Here is a 19,324-nt window from a genome sequence, read left to right as displayed (position 1 = left end):
AGGTGTCACATCAAGCTGCTCATTCAACAGCATGATTAGTACAAAGGAGCGCTTTGGACTGGTCCGAAAATATGCAGTTTATCAAAACTTCTGCGTAATCTGACCAGTTTATTTTGAAAGAACCTCAAACTATTAATGACTTTATTATACAATCGACACCACTCGACTCTGAACGGTGTGTAACAGCAATAACTGCGTCACATGGCTGATTACAGCTGACGTGAAGCACATTTTATGGCTGTGCTGGAAGAGGAAGTCTCGGTCGGTGCTGGAAGAGGAAGTCTCGGTCGGTGCTGGAAGAGGAAGTCTCGGTCGGTGCTGGAAGAGGAAGTCTCGGTCGGTGCTGGAAGCAGCAGAAAGAAGAGGCAGAATAGTCTCATCGGGTGTCAACAGTGAAATATTTGAGCAGTTTGCGCCACCTTGCGAGCGGGCTGCTTCCTCCGCTGAGCCAGCACACAGCTGTCTGTCACAAAATGGTGTCTTTAACGTGCACTCTTCGACACCACACAGACGAGGTCAGCTGCTGCGCCTCCTCTCCGTCTCTCCTGGCGACCTGCTCAGGTGATAAAACCCTCCGTGTTTATAACCACGCCGACTTCTCGGAGCTGCCTTTCTCGCCTCTAACGGGTCGCGGCTACGGGGTTCACTGCTGCCGCTTCAGCTCCTGTGGCAGCCACCTGCTCAGCTGCTCCACCATCGTGTGGAGCCCGGGGACAGGTGAGGAGCCCGGGGACAGGTGAGGTGAGGAGCCCGGGGACAGGTGAGGTGAACCCGGGCCGCAGTCCGCTCCGAGTCTGCGTCCTGGCGCCGGACTCCTCCCTCCTGCTAGCAGGGGCCAGTGATGGCACCGTGGCTCTCTGGGACTTCCCTACCAAGACACTCCTCAGGTACAGTGTGATCCATGCAGTCAGCAGGAGTTTCCTCCAGGGCCAATTAAGGACCAATTTCCTGCCTAATTCCAGCCTTGGAGTATCAAAGTACTCTTTTTTTTTTTAGGCCTAAAACGTTTGTACTCAGGAGACAACGTGAGTCCTTATTGTTTATTGATAGTTTAATGCTCAAAGCACAGTGAATCTTAAATTTTTTTTTTTTAAATCTTTTAGTTCATCTAATGTGAAGAAAATAGTGGTAAATACCAGCTGTAATTTACACAGATCTCCAAATGTCTTGTTTTATGCAATCTTATTGTGACAAAAGTATCATGTGAGAAGCTGGAGCCAGTAAATGTTCAGTATTTTATTTCAAAAGTAACTGATTATCAAAATAGTTGCTCATCAATTGATCATTTCTGTCAGCAAACTGATTAATCACTCGTTCCACCAGTAAAAAATGTTTGATCAAACTTGACTGCTTGATCAAATGGTTCCAGTTGAGACTGAAGGTTAATTCTTGATCTTTGAAACTGCAGTTTGACAGCAAATGATAACATCCATGTACGTGAAGCTCTTGGAAACATCTGGCAGCCTTCATCAGCAGATGAAGTCAGCACACAACTGTCATCAGTTTGATTTCTGAATTTTAATCAGTGCTCAAAAATATGTGACATTTGATTTTTCCAACTGAGCCCCACTTCAATTGAGTGAGGACCATTTTTAGGGGTTTGAAAATACTGTACTTTAACTGGATTTAACTCGATGATCTAATCATCTAGAGAGAGAAAAACATGATTTCAGAAAGACTAGCAGGTTTAACTTCAGGTTACTGCTCTATCAGACTAAAAGGAACTAATCAAAGAGCACAACCAGCGAGACAAACACAAATTGAATAATTCTGTTAAAATAGGCTAATAAGAAAACATTTTTAAGGTTATTTTAATTGTTTTTATTTTAATCCTCTGATTTCACAGAAATTATGTGTGCTCTGTCACAGCTTTTACAGGCAGCCTGAGGCCTGCTGCGTCTTTTAAGACCCTCACAGGTGGTTCAAAGAATCTCAAGGACTCCACAGCCTGAAACTAATTTGTCTGAAAGAGCTCGAGCAGGATTAAGTGTTCTATATCAAGTCCTGTTCATACACTTCCTGGTAAACCTTGTGGTCAATAACACAGCTAACCACCAACATTTTCCCCCACAGCTGCTGTGCGGTGAGCGAGGCCAACGTTGTGGCTTGCTGCTTCTCTCCGTGTGGTCAGCTGTTTGTGACCGGCTGCACCCACGGAGACCTCAAAGTCTGGGATGTGGATGTCAGGCTGCTGCACGCTGAGAAAGACGCCCACGACCTGGGAGTCACCTGCTGCAGCTTCGCTCCCCAGTTCAAAGTTTGTGAGTTCTGAGTGTTTAAAGGATTATTTCACTCAAAAAAGACCTATTCCCTCTAATATTCAGTTGTGACTGGTGTCACCTTGATACGCTCATAGTTTGGTTTTAGTCTGCTGAGGTTTGGAGATATTTTGCTGTTAAGAAATTCTGCACCTTTCATCTGAAATTCAGGTAGGACTGAAATTAAAACTGCAAGCGGTGATGTACGGGCCCTCGCACTCCCTTGCGCCGCCTCCCCGAAGCCGTCTTCTCGCAAAACAGGTAGATAATGTATCGTCTCACCACGCCGGATGTATGTCACACGTTTCGTGATGTTTCAAACATCCCTTGACCTTAAACATCAACTTCCTGTGTCACGGCGAGCGAGTTATTTTTCTTTTCTACATTTCTAATTTCCCTGCTACTTACAGCTAAATCTGGAATGTGGTCCTCGGCTTCTTCCGCTATCTGTTCCTTTCCTTGCATTTCCTCTCTACACTGCAACTGCTCCAACTCTTGCTGTGGACAGAGCTCGCACCAGGAATCCTCTCTAACACCCTCACTATGCCTTTATTGCATGTTTGTCTGATTTATATGACTTTTAAACATTTTCTTGAAGAAAGCACAGTGGTGCAGTGGTTTTATGACCTTTTGATCATATTTCAGATGACATGCCTTCCGTTTAAATTATGTCAGGCAACACAATAGTGCAGTTGTCAGCGTTGTCGTCTCACAGTCTAAAGGTCAGTGGTTCGGTCCCCGCCTAAGACTTCCTAAGTGGAATTTGCATGTTCCTGCATAAATAATAAGTAAATTAAAGTATGGACGACTAACTTATGCATGTTATCGTGCATATAGTCCATGATGTAAAACAAACATCATGTAGTCGTAATTGTGACAAAGTCACACTCCAAGCAAGAACATGCAATCCTCCACAGACAGAGTTCCAAGCCCCTGATCGAACCGAGTACTTCCTGACTGTGAGATGACAACGCTAGCAACTGCAAAGTTGTGCTGCCTCTATTGCATGTTTGTCTGACTTATATAACTTTTAAACATTTTCTTGATGAAAGCACAGTGGTGCAGTGGTGTTGCCTCCGAGTCAGACGGTTGCAGGTTCAATTCTTGCATTTGCCGTGGATTTTCATTTAGGATGTTAATGTCATCCTTTCCCCGGCGAGTCTCGAACCTGGAACCTTCTGAATGAGAGGCAACAGCACCAACCACTGCACCGTAGAACTCTCTTCAGTAACATGTTTAAAAGTTATATACGTCAGGCAAGCATGCAAGAAAGTCTTCAAAAATGTGGAAGTTCCAAGCCAGCGTTGTCATCTCACAATCAGGAGCTTCTGGGTTCGATAGGGGGTCTGGAACATCGTGTGGAGGATTGCATGTTCTTGCTTGAATGTAATGTTTTACATTATGGACATGCATAAGTTAGTCATACATATTATGGACAACAAACATTACTTTCAGGTCATTAGTTTTGCAGGAATAAGGAATTCACATTGAAAGTCGCAGGCGGGAATCGAACCCAGGACCTTTCGACTGAGCGACAACAATTCTGACAGCTGCACCACTGTTAGTTTCCATAACTTGAACGGAAGTCAGACTTATAGCATGTCGTCAGAAATTTGAAGGAAATATATCATGCTCTGGTATGACTTTTTTTTTAATCATATTTCAGGCGACATGCTATAATATGACTTTTTCCATATTTTAGACATGTTATCGTAAGACTTTTTTATGACTTTTTGGAGTATGACCTTTTTCTGAACTGACGCCTCAAGTTACTTCTCACTGAAGCAACTCAACCAGTACACAATGAAAAAAAAGTCTCTTTTGGTTTGTGGCTTACCCTTACAGGGACTCGCCCTCTGTGAACCTCGTGTGTTGCGTTACCTCGGCGGGTAAACCGTGAACCTCGTGTGTTGCGTTACCTCGGCGGGTAAACCGTGAACCACGTGTGTTGCGTTACCTCGGCGGGTAAACCGTGAACCTCGTGTGTTGCGTTACCTCGGCGGGTAAACGGTGAACCTCGTGTGTTGCGTTACCTCGGCGGGTAAACCGTGAACCTCGTGTGTTGCGTTACCTCGGCGGGTGAACCACGTGTGTTGCGTTACCTCGGCGGGTAAACCGTGAACCTCGTGTGTTGTGTTACCTCGGCGGGTAAACCGTGAACCTCGTGTGTTGCGTTACCTCGGCGGGGCTCGAACCCGTGTCTTCATGAGGTCGTTTCCAGCTGGGAGTCGGCGTCGTAGACCGCAGGACTATCTTTGCCGCCAGAGAATGAGTCGTGGCAGGAGAAAGTGTACCACGGAGTTCACTCAGAGCTTCCAGAGACTCAACCTCAGTCTGGTTAACTCAACAGGTAAAAGATTCTCCTTCACCAAGGTTGATATTAAAGGTTCAGATTCCAGCTGTTGATGGTGATTCAACTTTTAGAGAAGTTGAAACGTTTGGAGAAATTGAAAAAGTTTTGCATCCACAACACATTACAGGAAGATATTTAATATCACTGCAGACCACGTGAGAGCCACGTGAGACTTTTATTTGTTTTCATATTTCGGACAACGTACATACATAGTGTATGACACAGTGGTGCACTGGTTAGAGCAGTTGCCTCACAGTGAGAAGTAACTTGAGGCATGCATGCATCAGAAAAAGGTCATACTCCAAAAAGTGATAAAGTCATCCAAAATATTCAAAGAAAAGTCAAACTATAGCATGTCGTCCAAAAAGTGACCCAAAATTTATTTTTGTATAGAGTATATTGTATATTGTATATTGTAAATAGTATTTTGTATATCGTATATTGCATAGAGTATATAGTACATAGTATATAATATATAGTATATAATGTATAGTATATAGTATATAATATATAATATATATTATAATCAGGGCGATGCAGCTAAGTTTGATGTTTGGCCGTGCCACAGGAAGTTGATGTTTAAGGTCAAACGATGCTCCGAACCTCAGGAAACTTCAGGCACCAACTTTCATGAGTTTTTGAAGATGTAAAAGCTGCCAAAAAAAGCCAATTTTTTTTTTAAAGAAGAATAAGGAACGAGATCGAGAAAAAAATGTAAACTGCAAGCGGGAATATGCGGAGCTTGGCGTGCTGCACGTCGGAGAACCGGAGGCTCCGACCCGCTGGATCCCCGACGTGCAGCGTGCGAGGCCCGCAGAGCACTGCTTGCAGTTTTCATTATTTTTTACTGTTGTATGGCCTTTCTTTTACTAAATTATAGTAATTGTAAAAACAAAATGATCTGCAGATTCATAGATTGAGAACACAGTGTGGTGACATACATAATAGTCTTCTTTGAGACTATTTCTTCAGTATAAGTGGTTCTAACAGTGTAATTTGGTGTAAACCAATCCTTAAGATTGTAACAGAAAAACAGTTTTGGTTTTCTTTTTGCTCACCTTTTCCAAAACATAAATTCATCCTGCAACGATAAAACTTACATTTGTTGTCTTTCACTGTTTACAGTTTAAAAACTATCTACATCTATTCCTAGACTTCAATATCTGGCACTAATAAAAATGTAAACGATGCTTGCCACATGTTGTTCCACTTCTCAAACAGAATGTCAGATCACATTTATCTTGTGTTCCTTCTGGTCTCAGTGAAGCACAAACATTCAGAAAAAGGCGATGTGGCTTCTTTTGTTCTGCAGGCGGCTGCTGTGTGGAGCTTCGACTGGCCTCCTGTGGACAGGACAGCCAGCTGAAGATATGGATTGTTTCCCAGCATGAAGGGGCAGGTAGGCCGACCTCTGCTGACCTCTGCTGACCTCTGCTGACCTCTGCCAAAAGCTCCCTCACTCCATGGAGAGAGAGAGAGAGACAGAGAGAGAGAGAGAGAGAGAGAGAGAGAGAGAGACAGAGAGAGAATGAGAGACACAGAGAGAGACAGAAAGAGAGAGAGAGACACACACAGAGATAGAGACAGAGAAAGACACAGAGAGAGAGAGAGAGAGACAGAGAGAGAGAGAGAGAGAGAGAGAGACACAGAGAGAGAGAGAGAGAGAGAGAGAGACAGAGAGAGAGAGAGAGACAGAAAGAGAGAGAGAGAGAGAGAGAGAGAGAGAGAGAGAGAGAGAGAGAGAGAGAGAGAGAGAGAGAGAGACACACACAGAGATAGAGAGAGAGAGAGAGAGAGAGAGAGAGAGACAGAGAGAGAGAGACAGAGAAAGAGAGAGAGAGAGAGAGAGAGAGAGAGAGAGAGAGAGAGAGAGAGAGAGAGAGAGAGACAGCGAGAGAGAGAGAATTTTATTAGTGTGGAGTAAAAAATCAGCTGCAGACTGACTCATTAATAATGGATCACTTTAAGACATTGCTGAAATACAGCTCTGGCAGCAGAGGTGTGTGTGTGTGTGTGTGTGTGTGTGTGTGTGTGTGTGTGTGTGTGTGTGTGTGTGTGTGTGTGTGTGTTGGAGTGAAATCAGGTGCATACATCCTGTGTGACATTTATATCTCGTACCACCGGCTGCAGAGCGAGGACATTTTCTGTGTTGAAAGGTTGCGTAACCAGGCGACAGAAGACTGTATCTGTGTTATGTCTGTCAACATACCATGTTGTTAGTTCCTTAGATGTGTTGCCGTGGTAACGGCCATTCCTGGGGAGGATTTGATGTGTCCCTCATGGTGACCCAAGTCCATGGAGATTTTGTTTTCAATCTTTGCTCAGCTTGCAGAATGGCCTCTGAACAATATTTCATTTCTTTAGAATGTAACTTCTCAGATGTGGAGGAGACTGCAGCAGGCTTGCTTGTGAAGCATACATTTATCTTGTCTTTGCAAGAGGACTGCATGCTTGAACCCCTCTTCCACTGTTATATGCAGAAGAGACTCAACTGGAGGCGATTCAGGGAAGCAGAGGGAACAATTTTCTAGCTGAGATTGCTGTCAATATAGAATTTATTTTCTACTCCCTGCTTGTGTACAAGCTCTATACTGTGTTTTCATGTCTCTATCCAAAGGAAATGTCCTCATGTCAGGTCTGACTTGTTCCTCTGTTTTATCAACAGATGTTTAAATGTTGTCAGTTTGGAAGTTTTCCCTCCACCTCACCCATCAGCACGTTGACACCTCCCATCCACACGTCACATGTGTTCATTTTGATCTCTCAGGTGTACATTTGAATTTTGTCAGGTTTCACCATGCGGTACTGTGTTCTGTTCTCCTAACTCCAACTGTGCTGCTGTTTCAAATCAGTCACAAAAATGCATGCAAATAACAAACTATCCTCCCACTGAAAACAGGAGGGAGGTTTCATTTGATATCTGTGTGTTTATAGGCTGATGATTTAAAATGCACACACAGTCCCGTTTAGTTTTTAGCTCATAAAATGAATGCAGTGTTCATAGTCTCACATTTATTGGCAAAAATTATATCTTTTGTTTTCAAGCAGCTGTCAGCAGGTGGCACAGCTGCAAGAGAGAAGGCAGTTACTGGTAGCTGAAAAGGCTGAATTGTTTGTTCATTTATTTATTTATTAGACTAAATCCTAGTATTTTTGGTTTACTTCAGGGGGTCCAAAACATATCTAATTAAGATATAGATTTACTTTAATGTGTGTGTGTGTGTGTGTGTGTGTGTGTGTGTGTGTGTGTGTGTGTGTGTGTGTGTGTGTGTGTGTGTGTGTGTGTGTGTGTGTGTGTGTGTGTGTGTGTGTGTGTGGACCCCCAGTCTGCACCATGAAGCTGCTTCACTCTCTCACTGGCCAGTCGGCTCCAGTCCTGTCTTGTGGCTTCTCTTCTGATGGACAGCTGGTCGTCTCGGGGTAACACACTCAATCACACGCACTCTCCTTCTTGTCCTCACAAACATCTGTGAGAAGAACCAATAAATACCTCCCACTTTGGCAACCGACTATTGATTTATTTTGTGCCCGTCAGATCCTGTTTTGTGATGTCATTTGTTTTATTATGTGCTGTGAAATGATTTGCTCGTTCGGGACGAATTACGTTTCCCATTAATCTCCCCTACGTCTTTAATCCTTGTGCACTGCAAACAGCAGATGCCACTGCTGAGCATTGATCCTGCTGTTCTCTCAGTCGGCCACTGGAGGAGTGTGTTTGGTTATAGTTTAGCTTCTGTTGTGTCCTTCTGCTGTTCCTGGCTTGAATTCAAACATGCTGAAGGTTATTAATCTTATTTAATGTTATTCTATAATGTAAATGCATATGGATTCTGCAAATGAAGATGACTCTGTACTCTGATTATTCTACAGCTCGGTGGATAAAAGTGTTGCAGTATATGATGCGGTGAGTGAAGCACAAACACACTTCCAACATGAATGGTTGTTTTTGTGTGATGCTTCACTTTAAGTGTGTCTGAGACGATTCCTAACCGATGATTCAAACTACAAGCAGAGAGGCCAAACATTCCCGTTTTGTCGATGTTTGTTTGTACTTTGTTTCCAGACCCTGGGAACGCTGCTCCACACCATCAAACACCACGACGGGTAGAAGACCTGAGCTCCTGTCGCAGTGCAATCTCTGCAGTGTGTTTTAGATCTAAATGTGAATTTTGAGGGTTTTTTTCTATTTTGATTAGTTTTGATTGATTAGTCTGGGTGCAGTGATGCAACAGTACACTTACAGCCCTGCTTTCTGCACAGTCATTGATGTGGCACCACAGGTACGAACCAGCAGAGTGCCTTGAAGTGCATGAAAGGATTTAAGATGCTGCATGATCCATAAGACTGGACTTTTTCACATTATTTTTTGTTTTAGGGGAATGTGGCTTTTAAGGCCGATCTCTTCCTGTGCTGGTTTCAGTCGGTCGCACACATCTTTAACATTCCTGCTCCTCTTCCTCCTTCCTGCAGGTATGTGACTGCTGTTGCTCTGTCTCCCACCTTTCCCTGGATTGCAACTGGCTCCATGGACAGATCGGTGAACGTGTGGAGAATAGAAGACGCTACAGCGGGTAAATACTCGGCGCCTACAAATGCACAAACACTTTTCAAACAGACTGTTACCAGCGCTTCAAAGCCCAGAAGCCATTTGCAACGCTGAAGCCTCCCAAAAGAGTGTTTGAGGAGATATCCAGCCAGAGAAGCTTCTGTGTTGCTGTCTGGCTGCAGTGTCCAGAGGAGGAATTGAGATTGATGTTTATTATTGCAGCAGTGGAAACGACCACCGAGCCTCAGAGAGCGTTTGTTAGGGAGGTAAATGCTCCTTAAGACATTAAGAAAAAGTCCCAACCCAACATGAAAGAACTCATTTTGAATGCTAAATGAAAAGGAGCAATAGTGAGACATCTGGAGGCTCGAAGCTTCACCAGTGCAGCTCCCTCATCTGCCATTAGTCTGGTTCATGTCGACAAAGCAAACTATGAAGATCTGCCTATTTTGTTCATGCCTCCACCTCTTTCTCTCTGTGTGTCTCCCCTTTAATCTGGTTTCTTTCTTTCGTTTCACACTTTAAACTTATTCCCTTTTATGTTTTTCTGCAGCAGTTGAATCAAAGCAGACACCCTGTCGAGGTAAATGAACACATCACTCTTGTTTTGCCCTCAGAAATCTTCAGCCAGTCACAGTTATGCTTTGAGCTTGAAGCAATGCTGTTTTATTTGAATTCTTTGTGTCTTGTGTGACTGCTTCAGTGTCATGTGCAGGTGTTTTAATAATTTCATGTCTGGATTCACTGAAAATAGCCTTTCTATCGTTGTGCTGCACTGTTTTATCTGTTTGTGATTGAATGCTTCTCTTGTGATTTTTGTTTGTCGTGCATTTATTATGTATATTGTGCTGTGTGACCCAAATCAGGTGTAGCAAATGGGGATCCAAAAGCAATGAATGAAATGAAATAACGACTGTCTGTCTTGAAAGGATAAGGCTGGCATTAGTCAGGATTTTTTTTTAATGTCAGCGAGTCCCATGAAACGGAACAAAAGCAACAATTGTATTGGTCCGTTGCTCAAATCTTTCCCCCAAACCCAGCTGTTCGTCATAGAAGAGGCTCAACATTTTTTAGCCATAGTAGACTGTAAAATGTCCGACCAAAAGTACTTTGGCTTATGAGCAAATACCTTTAAAACTAATGACAATCCCATCAGCTTCATCCTGTGTAGCTAATATTCTTAACTTGGAGAGGGAACATGGTAAACAATATTTCAGCTAAATATTATCAGTGAGAGCATGTTAGTGTGCTGATGTGGCGGCTGTGGCTCAGATGGTAGACCAGGTTTCCACCCATCATAAGAGTAGTGATTTGATTTCCAAGTCCTTTGGTCCACATGCCAAAATGAACACTGAACCCCAAGTTACAAGTGAAGGCCATTTACCATTAATGTTGGCAAAGCACATCGCTGTGTACTCACAAAGCAAGTCTATTTGTACAGCAAGGCATTTCAGAGTGCTTTATAAAAGACATTAAGACAAGATAGTCAAGAAACATGAGGGAATAAAAAACCCTGAAAGAGAACTGAAAAATAAAAAGATAAAAATATGCTATTCTGCCGTTTATGTTGCCAAATGTCACCTGTGTGTGCATGTTTAAACTGTCAGTGTCCCAAATCCATGCAGCACACAGGAGCCTGCGTAATACAAACTAATCACTTTACTGTTGCAGTTAGTTCATACAATAATTAACAAACCTTGTTGTTTATTACTGAACAGTGTGTAAGCTGATTTTTGGACGTCATGGGAAGTTAAGCTTCACAAAATACGTATCTGATGACTCCTTTTTGTTCTTCATCATCTTTCCGGAGCCGTTTCACCACCATTCTGTCTTGAAGGAAGGTTGCTTTATAAACCTAAAGTAATCATTTAATCAACTCACACCAGAGTAATTAGTGGGTTGTCTGCATTTCACTATTCTGAGCAGCAGATTCATTTGCATTCAGCGAGCTCGTGAGAATCTACAGGAGGACTGACTGAAAATACACTATTACCAAAACATTATGCGTTTGTAGTTTTTGGTCCACAACGAGGTTCCATGGCACAGAGAAATATGTCATCAGCATTTGGCTATGAAAGCAAAACTTATTACTGGGGTCAGTTCATTGTTGGTTTTGGTCTTTTCATGGGATTTGTTGACAGTGAGAAAATGAGACGATCACCAGCCTTATCCTTTAAGCTGTGAAGAATGGAGATGACGAAAAGGGATTCATATGTGCATCTGTCCAAGTAATTAAGCAGTGCAGTCTGAGCTGTCCCAGACTGCCGTGAAGCGCTGAGGTTTCATGCTTTTGGCACAGCGTTTGCATGACTCAGCCTCCTAGACTGAGAGACTCCAGACGCTATCAGCCACGGCTGCAGAGGAGGTGGTGTTACTCTGCTCAAGTGAATGTTTCCACTGAGTGTAAATGTGTTCGGAGCGGGAATTCTTCTTGGAGAGTTTTACTCTTGCAAAAAAGAAAATTGTCTCTTCCACAGCTGGCATTTCGATTTGTCACCGTAGAGAAAGCACAGGTGTATTAAAGATGGCTGCAATCCACATAGAGGAGGTCCTGCTTTTGTACACGCTGGTTCACTGTCACGGCTTACTGGGACACTGAATGGCTTACTGGGACACTGAATGGCTTACTGGGACACTGAATGGCTTACTGGGACACTGAATGGCTTACTGGGACACTGAATGGCTTACTGGGACACTGAATGGAACGGAGCCATCCTTTATTATTTTCCTGTTGTGACAAGTCAAAATGTCTGCTGTGAAAAAGGATCTATGGAAGGTTTAGTTTTAGCTCAAAGATTCAACAATCTTCTGCAGACAAATTCAAATCCTATTCAGAAATGCCAGTTTATCGATGAACAGAAGCCTGATTGGATCAATATGCAGTTCAGACATGTTTTAATGGAGTTTTCCAAGATCATAATGTTATCTGGAAGAAAATTTGAACTGAATATTTTTCAGCCTAGCAGAGGTCATCAAGAGGTGTGTGTGTGTGTGTGTGTGTGTGTGTGTGTGTGTGTGTGTGTGTGTGTGTGTGTGTGTGTGTGTGTGTGTGTGTGTGTGTGTGTGTGTGTGTGTGGAGGGGGGGTTGGAGGGTTAGTGTGGTAATGAGCTACACCTCCTAATCCTCCGGGTTATCTGTCACAAGGCTAATGATCGGCGATGGGAACGCTGAGGCTGCTGTGAGGACTCATTAACGGGACCAACACACAACAGGCCAGTTTGTCTGCGCTGTTTGTGATGAATGACGGCCGCTCACTCGCGCAGCAACGTGGAGGTTGATGAGCCGCATGCTGGCACGGACTGAAATAACACAACCCCCGGCTTCATTTTCTTTCCCGTAGTAGATTACACGCTTACATGTGAAGTCAGGTGTGTGTACTTGTTTTCCTCCTGTAGTATCACTGTGTTCACAGAGTCACTTGTGGGGACCAGTGTTCATTGAATTATAGTAAGAAGACTTAGTTCAATGTTAAAGTCAACGTCCTCTCAAGTGATGGAAACGCTCCCGTGTGTGTGGTTTGCACATGAAAGTAATTATCACTCCCACATCACCACAGAGGGAATGCTTCCTTTTCTGTGGAGTCTGAGGGGAAATTGGTTTGTTGCAGGATTCGGGGGCAAAACAGCAGAACATTTCTTCCCTTCCTGTTGTGTGTTTTGCAGGAAGGAAGTTGCCGGGTCACTTCAGGCTGCTGCTGCTTGCTGATTGGTCAGAGGAGGATGTGCAGGCTTGGCTGAATGAGGAAGGACTTGAGGAGCTTGTCAGTATCTTTAAAGCCAACAACATGGATGGACCAGAGCTTATCCAGCTGAACAAGGAAACAGCGACTGAGCTGGGAATTGGTGAGGATGGAAGATAAAACAGTCACGTACATTATAGTGTACAGTATGCTCACAGGCAAATTGGGATTCAGTGTTTTTGTGGGGATTTATTCTCTGATCCTAAAACATGACAAGGCGCAATTGGAAAGCAATGATATAAGCTGCTTTCATTGATGCTCTGATTTATTTATTTTCTCCATAACTCCTCCCAAATCGTGATCTGATTTCGGGACGGGAAGCTGCAGCCTCTCTGTGTGCTTATACAATCACAAATCACACTGAGGACAGTACCCCGCAGGATGACCTTTACGTCACCAACAATGATAATCCCTCCGACAATAAGATTAGTCCATTCAGGATCGTCCAAGGTCACAGTGTGGAAAGTCTCCATCCCAACTGTGACCAGGAAAACCGTAGTCACCAGTGGATTAGCAGCAACAGCACAGTGCAACAGAAAATAATGTGCAAATGTCTGCACCAGTGATGTTTTAGATTTTTTTTTGTAAATACACTAATTCATATTCATGCAGGCAATTCAATTAATATTATCTGTCTATAATGGCCATTTTGACTTTCGCCTGTCATTTCTACATTTAAGATTTCGAATGAAGTAAACAAATGAGACGTATTGTGTTGAGTTTAGTGTTTAGTGAGCTTAAGAAGAGCTTGTAAGTAGATTTTGTTCCTTTCAGACCCGTTGGTTTGTGAAGTTCTGTTTTGAGGCCTCAAATTCAGCATTTTGGCTGTTGCCATCTTGTTTTTTTGGAGCCACAATTGACCATATTTGGACATGCAAGGGAGGGCCAAGTGTTGGATCTGACTGATAACCATAGGCTGTATATACAGGTGGACGTAGCCTCCGAGTCTCAAAGCCAGTGCCTGAAACTGCAATACCACCGAGGTCCACTAGGGGCCGGCTCCAAAAAGCATCTGGCTCCACAGACTCCTAGTCAACCTATCCTGCTATGTGATTGGTCTATTTCATCCTGCTTTCCCATTGGTCTATTCTAACCTGCTTTCTGTTTGGTCTATTCTGCTTTCAAACACCCACCCACTGTCTGTTCTGTGAAGCTACGCCACTTTTATGATTTATTTTGTAACTTTTAACCCCGTGGTTTTCAATTTCAAGTTCAATTAATACATTTTAAAAAGACTAGAACTAAAATATGTATGTGATGTGCAGCATGATTATTATCACAGGAAGTTATTACAAATGTTTCATTCTCAACTTGTAATTTCTTCTAATTCCTGTAATTTTACGTAAAAAACTCACTTAAAATTACGCAAATTCCATCCGAATTTTTGAGTCCGCTGCAAAATCAAGCATTTTTAATCACAACAATCACCAAAAAACTCCCACCCTCTGTTTCATGTTTACTATACAGGAGTGAAAGCGGTAACCATAGTCAAATTCTTTGATGTCCATCCACCATATGACATACAGACATGCAGATGGATCGAAAAACTGTTTCTCACAGTCCCATAGTCTCGTCCAACTCTGAATTTTAAAAAAAATATAGATAGCTTATTTACCTCTTAGATTTTATGCATCCTCACTGCATAATGAAATACAATATTTGTTTGTTGAAATGACACATTTAGAGGATTCTGCAGTCTTGGTGGAAGAAGATGGTTTTCAAGCTTGTATGTTACCTAAGCACAGTGTTATCTTGAATTCTTACTTAGTTTTGAAGAGAATGTTTGAAGACAGTTTGCATGCTGCATGAATGCCACAATGCCCAGAAATGCAGTAAATATGAGTACTTTGTGCCGAGTGTAATCACGTAACTAGCTGCATCACAATCGCACCCCTAATCACAGTAAGAACGCCCTTTTGGCTGTCGTAGTGTTTGCTTTAATTGGACGGCAGCAGACAGTAACACAACAGTAAAGCCAACTTTCCGCCTGTGTGCTGCTCAGTAATGCAAAGCATGTCTTGTGTGTTTTCCATGCGTTTAGTATGGAGGAAAGCTCTCGTCATTACCACAGATCGAGGACAGATTGCCACATTTTCTGTCCTTTTTGTGCTGTGCGACCAACAACTATCATTTTCCATGCATGCTGTTCGTCTAAATGTGTGCACGTTTATAGACGTGCACTCGCTCACACATGCAGGAGACACACCCACACAGCAAATTAGATTCCAGGACACTTTACTTGATGAAATATTCATGAATCTTTGAGTAAAGGGAGGGAAAAAAAGTTTCTCTCTGATATAATTCAGCGTATCTCTGTTGAGACATCCTCAATCTGCACTTTTTTGAAGCGTTCCATCAAATTACACTGGTTAAAAAATATATTTTCCCATGCATGCTAAAAAATACATCTGCGCGTTTAAACTTTTATGCAGCATTTCAAGGCACCAAATTCATATTAACAGGGAGCCATAGGCTTTCCTTCTTCAATCTCTACTTCCTGAGTGCAAAATTAAGACACAATATGTCATTTGCTGCCATTAGTGGAGAACGTGGTCCTCTGCGAACAGGAGCTGATTGTGAAGATCTGTTCAGTTATTCTGAGGCTGATTATGTCCTATAAATGGATCAAATATCCTCACAGCAGGGCACCAATACGTCATGGCATATAAGTTCAATTATATTCAAACTGCTACACAGTTATTACACAGCGAAAAACAAAACACACTATCGAGAAATTTAAGCCATTTCCAAAGTTAGTATTTAGTTTCCTCGGCACATGTGACTCAATGATGAACCTCAGCACAGCTCAGAAACACTCTTTCTTATTCGCTCATCCAGGATCACAGTGAGGTCATGTCAGAAGTTCACTTTCTGCATTTGGTGAACATTTTGCAAGCAGATTTTTGTATATTTTAGACTGAATATATTCAACGTTAACTAGTTTTATGCCAACATATCAATAAAACAGGATTACTTTTTCCCATCAGAAGTTTATACCTGGCAGTGAGCAGAATTGATAGAATTTTGGTGCTTAAGCAATTTTCAGATAAAGAATTGTTAATTTTGGGTTGATGCATTATTTTGACCAAACCATAGAATTATTTGAAAATGCAAACAGATAAAGACAGAGGCTTCCAGTTTAGACTTGTAACACGCCAAAGCGTGTAATACACCCGTCAGTCCACTAGAAGATACCCTGATGGTGTCTGGTTTTGCCTTGCATAGGCACCGAAAACTACGCGGTTGAGGTTGGAAAAGATCATGGTTTGGGCTGATATAATTAATTTATTGTAATTAATGTTAAGTACATTACGTAAGTTGGGTTATGTAAGTAACTTACATTAAATGCTCTCACAGACTCAAACACCGGTTGTCCAGGTGGAAGTCCCGTGTTGGTTCCATCAACCAATCCAACTGCTCCGAACATGGAAATTTATCACTCTTTGTACTTTCACTCGTGACTTCTTGGGTCCTGGTCATACATATATGTTTACTTTCCACGCGTATGCAAGGCCAAACCCGACACTGCCACGCTGCCCTCTAGTGGACTGATGGGTGTATTACAGGCTTTAGTGAGAGACCAGGCCGCCAGTGTTGGAAATAAAATTGTCACAAACTATAGCTGAATATAAAAGTAATAGATAAAGTGTTTTTAAAACTACAAATAATTAAATAGGTAATATTTACATTAAAATGTTTTTTGACTTATTTTTTTATGGTGTTAGGGTTGAATTTGTCTCTGGGAAAATGGTGGTTCATGACTTCAGTATTTCTAAGATATTCTACTCTCGCTACCAGTTTTTAAGAACGAAACCAGTCGACTGTTTACCGAATTGTGTCGTAAGGAGAATTTCTTCCTTTTTTACATGGACGCACCGATAATCGGTGAGGCTGTAGAGGTCGTCCCTCCATTTCAGCTGGTGCTGAAATTTGCTGCTGATGACAAATTGAAAGGGTGCTGTCAGTCAGAGTCCTGCAGCTGTGTGCGGAGTGATTTTGGACCTGCTGAGAGTATTATTCTGGAGTTGAATAATGAGAGACGTTAGCTTGCCTGAGATGGGAAGCCATTGCCACATAGCAAAGTGTCGGCTCTTTGTCTCGGCACAGACTGATCGAACCGGATCAAGATTTATTCCTGCTTTTCTTTAATCTGAGAGACCAGAGAGGACAAAGTCAGTCTGTGCAGTTCCCATCACCTTACTGATTCAGTTTCACTGAAAACATTAAAATATGAGAGATTTGAATTGGTCTTCAACGATAAAATAATCATGATATAATTGACAAAGACCATAAATGAAATGTTAACTGTTGCTTCACTAAGCTTAAAGTGTTACAAGAAATTACAGCGCATTTGATATGCAGTGATGCTTGAAAGTTTGTGAATTATTAATTTCCTAATTTAATTATTTTTGCATAAATATGCCCTAAAAGATCATCAGATTTGCTCACAAGTCCTAAAGGATGGATGAAGAAAACCTAATTAAACAAATGAGACTAAAATGTTCCTTGGTCGTTTAGTTATTAAGAAAATGATCCAACATTACATATCTGTAAATGGTAAAAGTATGTGAACCTTTTAAGGTGAAATTAGTCAGGTGTTTTCAGTCAATGGGATGATAATCAGGTGCGAGTCAGCGAGTAGTTTGTGTGAGAAACCGTCAGCTATCCCAGAGGTGAAGCCGTTCTGTACGGAGGAAGCTAAAACTGCTCCGAGCTGACGAGCTGGACTGATCAACAGTTACTGGAAACGTCTACTTGCAGTTGTTGCCGCACAAGGAGGTCACAAGGAGGTTGCCGTAAACAAAAGGTTTACATACTTTTGCCACTAAGAGACGTAATATTGGATCATTTTCCTCAATACATAAATGACAAAGTATCATAGTTTTGTCTTATTTGTTGGACTGGGCTCTCTTTATTTACTTACGGGACTTGTGTGAAAATCTGATGATGTTTTAGGTCATATTTATGCTGAAATCTAGAAAATGTTCAGGTTTCAAGCACCACTGTAATAAAGCGTTCCCGCTGAACAGGAGCCTGAGCAGCTCGTCTGTTTCTCAGAGTCGGTGGGCCTCCGTGGTCGCCTCCTGAGGAAAGTCCAGGCCCTGAAGGCCGAGCAGAGCGGTTCAGAGGCCCCCGATGAATTCCTGTGTCCCATCACCAGAGAGCTGATGAAGGATCCAGTCATCGCTGCGGGTTAGTTGAAAAATGGTTGAAACCAAAACATCATTTATGCCTCCAATACATACAGTGCATTACCTTGGTGTATCTAAGGTGTCATTCACAGTGTGTCTGCTTCACAGATGAGTATTCGTATGAGAGAGAATCTATCGAGAACTGGATCCGAGGCAGGAACAAGACGAGTCCCATGACCAACCTGCCCCTGCAGACCACACTCCTCACCCCCAACAGATCTCTGAAGATGGCAATCACACGATGGAAGTCGAGCCAGTAGACAGCAGCTCATTTTAGCTTCTCTGTCAGAATCCAACTAAACAGGTCCTGAATCATTACACAGTAATTGCTCATCTTATAACAAGTGCTCTTATTCTCACTGAAGTAATTACTATTTTGTTCAGGATGCCACTCCGACAAAATAATCTGAATCCCAGATCTCAGGTAAATAAATGGACCTATTTAGCAAATGTTTGCATACCTGTCAAGCGTAATGCATTTTGTACAGTATATTTGAAGCAGACACTTGGTTTATCTGCTTCAGCCTTGCTTGGTCTCATATGACCGACAGCTTATAGTGGCTGATGTTTCCTAGTTCTATCCCTATAGTCCCAGAAGATGCCCTGAAAGACTGAAAAAAATATTGTTGGAAAACACTTCAAATAAAGCAGACATCATCTTTGGTTCATGGTAAAGCTCCAAGTCATAATTACTGCCCCCGAGGCTGGATGGCAGCCACTGGCACTCGACAGTTTGTGAGTAGCGTAGTTATAGTGGGTGCGTTTCTCACCCACAGCCACAAGGGGGCAACAATGAGCCCACCCAACACTCAAAAACAAACTTTGACAGTTGTGCTTTATGAGTTTTCAAACCACGTTTTTCAATCTTGCGAGGTTAGAGACTGTTCAGTCTGTCAGATGTACATCTGGTGAAATAACGAACGGTAAAAAGCAACTCATCTGGGCTATCATGGGTCAAGGAAAAGCCCATTTAATTTAGGAGTCTATAAACATAGGCCATTTGAGAAATACTATGTCACAATCCACGCTAACCCGCTTTTTTTTTTTTTTTTTAAGATATACGAGGATGGATCAGAAAGTTCTTGGACAGTAGCGTAACGGTCTCATCCACCCTCGTATTGCTGTGTAACTGGGTCCACGATCAGTATTCTCTAATCTTTCACTGCGTTTCAGTTATTTCAGTAGTTTTATTCCAAATATAAAAAGTAAACACGCTACCTTGAAAAAAATGAAAT

At 42.3% G+C, this 19,324-nt stretch overlaps 1 protein-coding gene across 1 annotated transcript; it reads left to right on the top strand.

Annotated features, from left to right (window-relative positions):
• The first annotated feature begins 355 nt into the window (after positions 1 to 355).
• LOC138623157 (WD repeat, SAM and U-box domain-containing protein 1-like) lies at positions 356 to 18,543 on the top strand. The gene is made up of 13 exons (XM_069702486.1): positions 356 to 717; positions 761 to 887; positions 2,074 to 2,261; positions 2,430 to 2,519; positions 5,924 to 6,010; positions 7,938 to 8,031; positions 8,482 to 8,515; positions 8,675 to 8,715; positions 9,082 to 9,182; positions 9,711 to 9,740; positions 12,821 to 13,000; positions 17,956 to 18,090; positions 18,198 to 18,543. The coding sequence occupies exons 1-13, from the start codon at positions 474 to 476 to the stop codon at positions 18,347 to 18,349; spliced, it is 1,503 nt and encodes a 500-aa protein (XP_069558587.1). The 5' UTR covers positions 356 to 473; the 3' UTR covers positions 18,350 to 18,543.
• Positions 18,544 to 19,324: the final 781 nt, after the last annotated feature.

The sequence above is a fragment of the Brachyistius frenatus genome, unplaced genomic scaffold (assembly GCF_029030835.1).
Source record: "Brachyistius frenatus isolate BFR_SWC_R1_liver_20210118 unplaced genomic scaffold, ASM2903083v1 Contig_42, whole genome shotgun sequence".
Lineage (NCBI taxonomy): Eukaryota > Metazoa > Chordata > Actinopteri > Embiotocidae > Brachyistius > Brachyistius frenatus.
The sequence above is the reverse complement of the archived record's forward strand: the minus strand, read 5'-3'. Positions and strand labels throughout refer to the sequence as shown.

Excerpts from the sequence above, each read along its gene's own strand:
- LOC138623157 (XM_069702486.1), top strand. The coding sequence starts at position 474 with ATGGTGTCTTTAACGTGCACTCTTCGACACCACACAGACGAGGTCAGC. Across the intron at positions 888-2,073 it reads CCTACCAAGACACTCCTCAG|CTGCTGTGCGGTGAGCGAGG; the intron begins GTACAGTGTGAT and ends TTTCCCCCACAG. Across the intron at positions 6,011-7,937 it reads TTCCCAGCATGAAGGGGCAG|TCTGCACCATGAAGCTGCTT; the intron begins GTAGGCCGACCT and ends GTGGACCCCCAG.